Source organism: Mixophyes fleayi, chromosome 1 (genome assembly GCF_038048845.1).
Source record: "Mixophyes fleayi isolate aMixFle1 chromosome 1, aMixFle1.hap1, whole genome shotgun sequence".
Lineage (NCBI taxonomy): Eukaryota > Metazoa > Chordata > Amphibia > Anura > Limnodynastidae > Mixophyes > Mixophyes fleayi.
Window position 1 is genome coordinate 265134608 of NC_134402.1, and position 12154 is coordinate 265146761.

Below are 12154 nucleotides of genomic sequence, written 5' to 3' on the forward strand. Positions count from 1 at the left end.
GAACGACAAACCGAAAGGAGCGACAATGCCTCACTTTTGATTGTGGCGCAGCTACCGGAAGAAGAGCACTCTTCCCTCCTGTGGCCTGCGTGATGAATTTGTCCAAAGGTGACCAAACAAAGCCACTCCGTCATATGGAACAGATTACAAATCTCTCTTGGAATCAGCATCCGGCTCCTATATGGAACAGATCACAAACCTCTCTTGGAATCAGCATCTGGCTCCCAAGATCTTAACCACAATATGCGCCTAGCAGCCACTGCTAAGAAAGAGGTTTTTGACAACCCCTGACCCGCATCCAGAACCGCATCCTCTAAAAACTCAGCATCATCTTTATTATGCTCTGCCAGAGGAGCCAACTCAGTCCTTGCTACAATTAAGTTCATTAGGATGAGCTAGATAGAGGAGAGGAGAAAAAGTATTTTGATCGCACCAGTGCCGAGCATCAACCCAATATATAAATGAAAAATAGGAAACAACCTGTGATATCCAACTAATTGGGGTGCACCTCTCGTTATATTATATACTGAAAAACTGAGAGAGAAAACAAAAGAAATAATGAGGTGCACTGAAGCTCGCTAAGATGTCACCAATTCAGAGAGTGGGTTCAGAAATAACTTAAAATATAACTTTTATTTAGTCCACTAAAACAGCGAGATATATAAAATATCAAAAGTTAAAACCAATGTATAGTTAAAACTAACTGGATGCATTCCTAGCTATATATAATAAAGGAGAACCATAGATGGATAACCGCTATAATAAGCCTCCTTCAATTGTATATAGAGTAGTGGAGAAAAATCCTGATACAAAACCAGACAGCCTTTCTATCTGGATAATCATAAACCACCAAACTAAATGATGTGTGGCTATTGTTGTTAATCAAGTGGAGGAACAGCACCCGGCTCAATCAAATTATGGGGGGTGTATTGCTGACTACCTCAACACTGCTCCACTAACTCTGGGCTTAATTGAGCAAATTCACAAGTCCATGGGAAGGACCTCCATTCAAAATTAAAGCAATAGGCAAAAAGCATCCAGTGAAACACCGACGCGCGTTTCGCTGGATATGCTTAGTCGTTCTAAGCATATCCAGCAAAACTTAATTATTACCTAACCAGGCCCAATTAACTCTTTACCGGGCTGCACAAAATCAGCCAAAAACATACATTTGTAATTGCAGCAAAAACACACACATCAGACCCTGATGGGGAATGCGCTCCAGCGACAGCTCCCCACCAGCATTATATGCCTCACTATCTTTTTGCACTGCAGCTTCTCAACCAAATGGCAGCTGACAGGCTGGGCATCTGGATCACAAGCAGCTCCGCCTCCACAGCAGTCATGGGTGACTGGAGCATGCTGCCGCAGTTCCCGGGATGGCCTGAATCGCCTCCCTGAAAGCAGCTGGGTCCTGGACAGTACCGAGGTGCCTAGTGACCCTTTTCCAAGGTGTCCTATATAAATCAGGGGGGGGGCGGTCACCCGGTGATCGTGGTGGAGAAATCCTAACTATCTATAAAATAAACAAAAAAACTCTAAGACTAGACTAAAAGTGCCCTATTCCATAGGCACCAAGATAAAAACTGAGCTCTTCCTGTGGAGGAGGCATAGAGGGCAGGGGAGCAAGCTAGACAAGTTTTTTAGTGCCATTACTCTCAAAGCGCCCTCTATACCCGAAGGTGAGCAGTATCCCCCAACTAGTGTGAAAGAGAAAGTACAAACAAAAGTCTCCTCCCAGGTGACAAATATTAATAAGATGCCAAGTAATATACAAATCTGGGGCACATTTTGTTGGCAAGTAATCTAAAAAGTATACATAGTATACAAACCGATGGCACATCTGTTGGCAAAAAGTATACATAGTATATAAACCTGGGGTACATCTGCTGGAAAAGATTATACACAGTATACATAGTATATAATATCCAATATAATTATTCTTCTACTTTAGAGATAATCTCCTACGGTGTCCAATTATGACATTTAGGCTTTGGGGAGAATAAGGGACCACCTTCTTTAGAATACAATCTAAGGTGGTCCTTTAATCTAGAAACATATTAAAGACATTTCAACCGATTGTAGTGGTCAGTTGTCATCTACAAGAATATAAGATCACATGACAAATGCTTACTTATGTATTAGATTTTTTTTTTAAAAAAAAAGAAAAACAAGTATATTCAAAACATTTTGGATAATTAATACTTTGCTTACCTGGGAAGAGTCAGCTCTGGCAACTTCACTCATAACCTTAAGTACTTTGCCCACATTTTGTGCAGACTCACAAATAAGTAGGTATCCGAGTAGCAGTGATATGTGTGTAGGGACACAGGTGGTGAAAGGCAGCATCGAAGACACAGAAGTCAACCAGTCACATGCAGCAGTGCTGTTTTCTTTAAGTGTATTTAACATGTTCAAGGTCACAGTCATTGCGCAGTGCCAGCTCGAGATAGGAAGAGGCAGCATCACACAGGTCTAGATTGCAAAAAACAAAACAGGCAATTTGGAGACCTCTATATACAGTCCATAACAGATTGGGTTCTACTGAAACATTTAATAATCCCCCACCCGTATCCCAATTTTTTCTAGGCCAACACAAAAGCATGCTGAAACATTTTTTCAGGTATGTATGTTTCTATGTCATAGTTTATCATTTTTTATAAAACTGCAAACACGTGTGGCCCTCTATCCCTCAAAAGGACCGCACAGAGGAAGGAGGGGTATACCACGTGACCTCCCTGCACTGTGCTGAGGTCATGTGACATTGAAGTCACTGACCCTGTTTTGATAAGTTTGGAAGCAGCAGGCAGGGGAGCCACAGGTGAAGGCTTGGCGGGCCACCTGTTGCTCTAGTGGGTATGTTCAAATTTAAAATTCTGCATTCACAATGCAGAGAAAAGTATTTAACGTGTACAAACACAATTCCATTATCTCTTACATCCTATGGGGAACACTGGCAATGGGAACTATTCAAAGCTGTCCAGATGGGGGGATATGTCCAAAACCAATATCTTGTGACACAAAAACATTTAACTCCTAAAACTTAATGAACATATGAACCGAGGACCATGTGGCTGTGTGACACAGTTGCTCAGCAAAGGTTCCAAATCGTGCTGCTCAGATGGCGCTCACAGACCTGGTAGAAAGTGCCTGATAACTATGTGAAACAGGTTTCCCATCCACAATGTAAGCATGTCAGAATATTAAAGTAAATTATCACAGGACAACCTTTATTGTGGATTGTCATATAAGAACCAAGAGATCATCAGTTTTCCTAAACTCTAGAGTCCCAACAGTGTCCAAAAAGTGAAGAGGTCCCTCTGTAGATTGGTCTTTATGCAATGCCAAGATTACAATGTGCTGACTTAAATGAAAAATAGAAACTACCTTAGACTGAAAGGATATTCTTTGTCCTAAGGACCATTTTATCCTTCTGAAAAATTAGATATGGAGCTCTGTAATGACATTGGGCCCGATTCATTCAGGAAAGTACTAATTTTTTTTACTTAAGTTTTCTCCTTGACAAAACCATGTTACAATGCAAGGGGTGCATATTAGTTTATTATTATGCACATAAGGAAAATACTGGCTTTTTTTTCTTACATAAACGTTAAAATTTAGCGTACAAAAAAGCTATCAAGTATTTGTGTGTGTTACGTGAAAAAAAACAGCCAGTATTTTCCTTATGTGTAAAATAATTAACTAATTTGCACCCCTTGCATTGTAAAATGGTTTTGTCCAGAAAACATAAATAAGAAAGCTTACTCAAATTCTTGCTTAAGTTCCTTAATGAATCAGGGCCAATAAGCCCATTTTTTTAAATCCATGGAGCCATAGGAGGAAAAGTATATAAACCGTTGGCACATGTTTTCCCTGCAAGAATGTCTGCACTTCTGGTAAAGTGCCAACCTCTTCTGAAAGAATAGAGAGAGGGGAGAGATCTGAACTTTAAGCCCTTGGAATGAACACCGCTGACAATGCTGGAAAATTTAGTACCACCCAACGCATGCTTTTGTTGGTTTTTTGCCATTGCAAGGAAACTCTTTGTTCATCTCTGATGATTGATGTGCTTTATGGGCTTTCCTCTCTATCTAGCACCGCTATTAGTTTTAGCACATTTATTAGAAGCCTGGCTTCCGCTGAAGACAGAAGATCCTAAAACAAACATTACAGAAAACAGCACCCAGCCACGATCCCAAATAGCAAAAGGACGCTACATGTGGAAGTTGTCTACGCTGAGCCAAAAAGAAGGAGGTGAAGACAGTCTAATGAATTGGTCAGTATAGTGACTGTGAGACTTTTTTACATTTTGATATAAGCTCAACCTGGAAATCTCTTAAATGGAACGGCGCAAAATTGCACAGCTTTGAAGGTCAAGACCAACCTCCCCGGGATTTTCATACTCAAATGAAGATAAGCATTAAGACCTAATACAAAGTTGATTTACTAGTCTTGAGGCAAAAATACACTATGCTGTTGAACAGTAGACCTAGAAAGACAAGTCTCTGTGTAGGAACTAGATTGGATTTCTAATATTTAATGATACACCCAAGGTATTCTAATGTGTGTGTCTTCACTCGCATATGAGCCTGAAGGTTTGGGACCCTGCCTTGATTAAGAGGTCATCTAGATAAGAAACGACTGTCACCCCTCTAGATTCTAGAAGAGCAGTCATGACCACCATGAACCTCGTAAACAACTGTGGAGCTGTGGACAATCTGAAAGGCAAAGCCTAACATTGGAAATGGCAAAACAGATAGATGGCCTTGCCAGATCGAAATATCTAAAAGAGAGCAAAACAAACAAAGGAAATATTCTTGAGGTGGAGTCCATGAACTCATCTCATTCCATGCTGGACATGACAGATATTTAAGATTCTATCTTGAACCTCTTCCCTCGAAACTGGGTGTTCAGAGTCTTGAGATTCAAGTTGGACTGACGGGATTCATCTGGCTTCTGGACCAAGAAGAGGTTGGAATAGAACACCATTTACTTCTGGTACTGCGATGACCACTCCTATTGTAATATCTGAATAGCTTCTTGTAGAGCCCTGCGTCTAACTAGGACTCCAGGAAGGCCTTTGGTTAATAAATGTCTGGGTGGTGATCTTCTATATATCCCTCATCTAGGATGTCTCTCAACTAAGGAAGCTGAAGTTGAAAATAGATAGATCTACCACTACAGGCACACCTCGGTGGGCAGCTCATTATGTTGTTAGACGGCCTGATTTCAAACCCACAGACTGCAAAAGTCTGCATTTGTCCTCCACAACGAGCAGAGGACTGTCCCCCTTGAGGTCTGTCCCCTTGCTTTCCTCGACCTTTGCCTATCTAATCTCTTACCCAGCTCAGGAACAAATAAGACTATACTTGCCAACTCTCCCTGAATGTCAGGGAGACTCCCTGAAATAGGGGTGATCTCCCTCACTCCCTGAAAAGTCTGGCATTCTCCCTGATGCTGAGCCAGTGCAAGACGTAGTTGGGTTTGCCATTTGTGGAATGATGACACAGTTCAAAAATTGTGTCCTATATCCACGTATTGATGCCTATGTAGGTGGCCATTTTCATGGAGACCGAGATTTAATCAAAGGCTGACAGGTAAGACAACATGACTTCAGTAATGGAGACTGAAATGTAAAAGACACTTCAGTTTTTAGAGATTCATTAGCTACTTTTCTTTAACACATAGTTGCCCCCTGGAATGTCCGGGAGACTCCCGCATCTCTGGGAGACCTCCCGGGAGAGCAGGGCAACCTCCCGGTTCTCATCCCCGCAATAGATAAGTGAGGGGGGGGCTTAATGACGCAAATATCTCATCATCCTAGCCCCACTGTAATTGGCCAAAATTGTGACAATCGTTCAGGGGGCAGGGCCAAAATTATGCAATTAGTCAAGCCCCGCCCCCACCTTCCCCGGAATCTCCCTGATGCCAATGAGGAAAAGTTGGCAAGTATGAATAAGACATTTCCTGAAAAGACTCGAGAGACTTTTTAGATTAAGCATCCACCTGTCAAGCGTCAACCCAGAGGGTACAACAGTCAAAACCATTAAAGCCGATTACTACCTCCAATGAGCTGAGCATCCAGAACTGCCTCCACCTCTCGAAAGTGTTCAACTAAGGTTAGTAATTCAGATTTGCATCTACCCAATTGCAAAGCCTAAAAACGTTCCCAGACTTTTTCCATTATGTTGTTGACCAATAAGGAGGCTAAATGAGTCTGAGAGAGACCCCAGCTGCAACATATATTGACTTAAGAAATGTCCTGAATTTCTTATCCCTGCCATTCCTGAGGGACATAGCAATTGAAAAAAGAAAAATATTGTAATAGGAATAGTATTGGCCTAGGACAATTGGTTATGGGGGCATAAAGCTTGGGTGGGGATACTCATTTATCCATGGTCACACAAAGGAAAGGATAAAGAGTCTACAATATATGAGATATCTGCAACCATATTAAACGTATACTTACATTTTAACATGCATATGTATGTTGCCTTAAGGTCAGTTCTCTGGCAAAACCATATATTAGTAAATCAGCCATTTCTGATTTTCAGAAAGTGTTATCGACACAATAGTATTAGTATGTAGGTGATGTGATCACGATATTGCTTTAGCTAAATTACCACATTTGCTCTCTCATTTTTGTCTATGTCTTGTATTTTTTCCAGAAGTGTTTGTGCCAATTGTTGTAAAGACGCTCCTCCATCCTTCTCACTGATGCATTCAACCAAGGTTGAGAACGATAACACCTGCAGTAATGGCAAAACCAGAATCCAGGCAATGGCTGAAGAGTTCTTTTTCTCTGGGCACATCAAAATTTTTAGAGCTGTGAGAAAACATGAAAAAACAAAAGTAACTGATGTCACCATAAAATTTGCATAATAAAAAAAACACAAAATAATATAATTATATATACATACATATATATATCTATAGATTGTAAGCAGGGTTCTCTTACCTCTCTGTCTGTATGTATTACACCATATTGTCTTATTAATGTTTGTTCCCAATTGTAAAGCACTACGGAATTTGCTGGCGCTATACACACACACACACACACACACACACACATACATACATATATTGAACTGCTAAAGATATGCTCCATATTATTCTGGGCACGATTTACAGTACCGTATAATTCAATTTGCACCCTTAAAAATGTGACTTGAGTTAAATTTTTTCGCACTGCATGTGAGCACATCTTGGACTCATCTTTCGAGTTTCTTGTGCCTACTTGCGCTTGGGTGGTTCAGGGTCGATCACGTGCAAGGTCAGCAAAGTAAAGGCATGGAAAGGTAACTGAATATAACCCCTTAGAGATGTATCCGATTTTGACTTCCCTGTGTCCCTGAAACATGCCTTTGAGGAGGTATAGCTTTTTGGGTCTCATAGACCTGCTACAAGTTGCTGAGTTGATGACAGCCATATTTTTGCTTTGAATGTACCTATGCTAGATTGAAAATTGTACCTATGTTAAGATGAGTGCAACTCTAAATACAGTCACAGAAACATAGGAGTACGGACACATTTTTGTTTGTAGGCAAAAGTTGCAATTTTAGGAATAATGCTACATCAGGCCTGATATCTGTAGTAACATTATTAAACTTCACTTACAAGCAAGGCATTCAAGTATAAAAGTGCTAGATATTAAATGACCACATGCATTGCACAAGCCATGGTTGAGGTTTGAGTTTAGTCTATACTGTCACAATGTCATGCCACAACAATGTAATCCTTACTTGGAAACTTACCTAAATTCAGAATTTGTTTATGCTGACTGGCTGGAGCGTGCAGGAGGAGCAAACTGAGCCCAGTTAAAGTCTGCTCTTTTGGGAAACTCTGGAAAGAAAACAATAATTAAGAAGTGTTTATCAATTATGGTTAGTAGAGCCAATTCGCGCTTTGGAAAAGAACATTATAGACTTGCATTAGTTTTTATTTAATGGCTTAAGTGACGGGATACTATGATCACTATGTTCTGATGAAACGAATATATAACCCAATATACGGTAATGCAATTTAATGCAGTGGAATAGAAGAATACAAGTACTTTCACATTTACTCTAAGTACACTTACATCTTCCAGCAGATGTACGTTTTGTTCCAGTATGTGTATGAATGTGGAGCAGTCTCCTGTTATTTTCAAGCTGATTTCACATGCACACATGGCCTGTAGTGACAGCAGACAGAGTTCATTTTTCCAGAAATCAGGGTGTTGCTGAAACTTTGCACACAAGTCCTTCATGTACATGGTCATTTCTGTCATGTGTGTCCAATCTGTAAGCTGAAAAACACAGGGAAAAAGTGCTAAATTACAGGTAATTTAAGAGTTTAAATAAATTCACCATTGTCAGTTAATAAGTGAAAATTCAGCTAAAAGACAAAGTTAAACCACTTCCAGTACCATTCTCAATCATTGGAGAGTTAAACGTAATTGGTCTATTCTAGGAATTTGAATAGCATGAGTTCAATAACTAGACATGCATTTATGATCTAATATACATTTCACCCACCAGCAACTTTTTCCACTGGATATTATTCCTCACTGCATTAAGTTTAAAAGCCATCAAAAGCACATTAGCTGCCATCAGTTAACCTGCATTAGTGTTGAGAATGCCAGAGTGACAATGGCAATAGGTAGGACAGGGGAGAGTCACATCCATCCACAGCTCGCTAGAACAGCGCTGGGAATACAGCACAAGACATACGAGCAGCCAGGCTGTGGTCATGGACAGATTTTTTTCGGAGCCGAGTTAGTAGAGAAAAGTTGCTCTTTTTACAAATAAACTACCAAGTCATTTGTGGAACTAATATTAATATTAAAACTAAATGCTAGACCCACCATTTGAATTGTAGCTTAAAGATATAGTCTTTGATTTGAAGGAGATGTACTTACTCCTATGATTACCCTGAAAATGACTTACAAATTGCTCAATGAGGGCTGCCATATTTATGTTACAGTCTGTTGCACAACAAGTCAGCGAAACATTAGCAACAATGTTTGCAACAACAATCACAATATTTTAGAAAAAATAGAGACTCAAAGTTTTTCAAAACACTAATATATTTTTTTTGCTATGCCCCAAGTATAACAAGCAAATTATCACCCATATTCATTATGGTAGAGTGCAAGCAGCATATGCTGGGATTGTTGATCTGATGTAAATATGTCTCAAATGGAGATTAATATAAGATTTTTAAAAGTTCTTCAATGCAACTTTATTAAAGGTATTGCAATTGATCAAATAAAATGTTCAGTCAGTGAATTATCTTCTGTTGAACTGAAGTTTCACGCAGCAAGAAAAGCCATAATATATTCATTTAAAAAAAAATAATATTAAACAGTTAAAATGACTATTATTGAATGTTCTGTTATTTGCATTGAAAATAAAAATACACATAAAAATGTTTAAACACATTATAATTTACACCATTTAAAAAGAACAGGGTCAGTATAACTGTTAGACCACCAAAGAAGAGACAGGGCACACTAGCAAGCTTTCTGTTTAAATACCCCCCTTCAAAACTCCATGTACATAATTCATGTTTAGAATACCTTTACATCAACATCAGAGTTTATATTCACTTTTCTCTCAAAGGTATTCTAAAGTGGGATATCAAATTACAAGCGAAGGAACAAAAATGAGTTCAGATTCTAAATGGTCAGTGAGGTCCTCAACATATGGCCTGTATATAAGCAATCTGCCTGAAGCCTTGCGCTTTTGTGTGGTCACAGAACTGCTTGGTGACTTCTAGTATCCTTTTATTTTACAGCAGGTGGTGATTAAGATTAAGGAATTTATTAGTCACTTACATTGATTAATGAAATATTCCTAAAAAAACCCCTGCGTTCACCTGACACGCTTTAATACTCAAGTTGTTGTTTAACTAGATGTTTTTCTTCAGCGCTTCATAGAAATATTTTTGAAAATCATATGCAATTTAAACCAAATAGCAAAACCTATACCTATAACGGTGCTTATCTCTCTGTGCAGCATTCTCTTACCGACGCCTTTAGCTAGGTACACACTACAGAATTTTTTAACAATTTTGCCAACAACTGAAAATCCCAATCAGCATGCCGATTCATGCATACACACCTGCATGATTTACCATCAGATCTGTTTTCATCTGTCCTAACCATCTGCTGAACAAATTGTGACTCTGTAAACTCTATGGAGATCTGCCTATGCTGTTGGCAGTGAGTACATACACACTGCAGAATTTGCCCGACATCGTGCCATCGTTTATAGAGATTTTTAGTCCAGCTATAAAAACCAAATGAAATGATACAATGTGCTGTGGTACGATAAAACATGATAGTAGGAGCGTACACACTAATGCAATATCGGCAGGGCCGCCAAAAGGGGGGGACGGGTACTAATGACAAGGGCATGCCAAGGGGAATGTGCCCTCACTGCCGACTGTTTCTCCTTTTTTGTTCTTTGCATTTGCACAAATACTCACATGATTGCGGGGCCGGCGTCTCTCTTCCCTCCTTCGTTTGCACTGAAAGTCCGACATTCAGAGAGGAGCAAGACAGAAGAGAGTAGACAGAAGAAAAGAGATGAAAGAAGCCAATACAAAAGGTAAGTAAAGGAACTGAGGAAAGGCACAGGGTAATGAAGAGGGAGGGAGGGTAGAGAAAGGCACAGGGTGATGAAGAAGAGGGGGGGCGAGAGAAAAAGGCACAGGGTGATCAAGAAAGGGGGGGGGAGAGAAAAAGGCACAAGGTGATGAATAAGAGAGAGGAGCAGCATGGCACAGAGTGATAAAGGGGGAGGAGCAGCATGGCATAGTGTGAAGAGGGGCAAAAGCAGCATGGCACAGTGTGAAGAGGGGAAAAAGCAGCATGGCACAGTGTTTATGAAGGGGTGCCGGGAGAAGGGAGGAGCAAAAGCAGCATGGCACAGTGTGATGAAGAGGGGCCAGGTGAAAAGGGGAAAAGCAGCATGGAGGGCAGAGTGTGATCATAAGGAGGCTCAGTGTGGTGATGATGAAGGGGCACAGTATTGTGTGTGTGATGGCACAGGGAGCTTTTGGCAATGTAGTGTGTGTGAGGTAGGTGGTGGCTAATTAATGGGTGCTATTTTGTTTGTGGGGTGATGGTGAGGCAATATAATAGTGGGGACTATTAATTTAAGATGGGGTGATTTGGGGACTATTGAATGTGGAGGTGAGTTTGGGGAGAATGAAGTCTCTTTATTAAATGTGATTATGAATTATTTAATGGCAATGATGGTTATGGGAAAGAGGCATATTTATGAGATGTAAATACTATTAATTTATTGCTGGGGCTGTTTATTTATTAAATGGGAATACTATTATTTTAATGTTGGGACTGGAGGAAGGCAGAATTATTAATCATGGGTGCTATTGATTTAACAGCGGGGTTGGTTGGAATTTTCTAAATGTATTCATTTTTTTTCCAAATAGGGTCCCCGCATACCAGGACCCAGACAAGCCGCAACTAAAGAAACCTGCAGCAACAGGTGGTTTCACCACCTGTGGCTGAGAACAGCTGTGACAAGAACAGGTAGGAGAGAGCAGGAGAGTCTGTGAAATGTTGTGATTCTAGTGGGACAATCCCAATTTTTGGCGACTGTTCTGCCCAATGTAAGGTGCAGACAAAGACTGTGAACTCTTTATGTACAAACTGCATTCTTTATATACCACACCGTGGGGTTAGATGTCCTGAAAGTCAGCAGGGCTTGGACATATGTCACGCCCCCGCGAATTCAGAGCCTAGCGCTTTTCACCTGCTAGTCACGTCCCAATTATGCATAGCCACGCCCCCAATGGTATGACCACACACACTTCTAATTTTGCACCGCAGCAAAAAATTTTACCATGCTCAACTAAAAGAGGGACCCCATGAAGTTGTTGTACCAGTAAGATAGGGGTGAAAATGATTCTGCAGTCCAGTGGAAGTGAATAGGAAAACCTCTAATCCTATCAGTACAGGTACATATACAGTAAAGATCTCAAAGGTGCAATATGCACAAATGCAGAACGTTGAGTAAATGAGAATCTGAGAGGATATATGTGTACAGAGATAAGGTCTAACTCAGGTTACAATGCAGAATGTTAATAAGTATTGTCCACAGACACCCCCCCCCCTACAGTGAAGATCCCAGAACTTTTATGAGCA

General features: G+C 40.3%; 1 protein-coding gene across 4 annotated transcripts in view; it reads right to left on the bottom strand.

Annotated features, from left to right (window-relative positions):
- Positions 1 to 12154, bottom strand: part of FOCAD (focadhesin) — a 195953-nt gene that overhangs the window by 84641 nt on the left and 99158 nt on the right. For all 4 annotated transcript variants that reach the window (XM_075210512.1, XM_075210521.1, XM_075210495.1 and 1 more), the window contains exons 8-11: positions 8081 to 8287; positions 7755 to 7842; positions 6624 to 6826; positions 2215 to 2475 (exon numbers count right to left, since the gene is read on the bottom strand). In XM_075210512.1, the coding sequence (XP_075066613.1) occupies positions 2215 to 2475; positions 6624 to 6826; positions 7755 to 7842; positions 8081 to 8287 (759 nt within the window). The remainder of the gene's footprint in view (positions 1 to 2214; positions 2476 to 6623; positions 6827 to 7754; positions 7843 to 8080; positions 8288 to 12154) is intronic.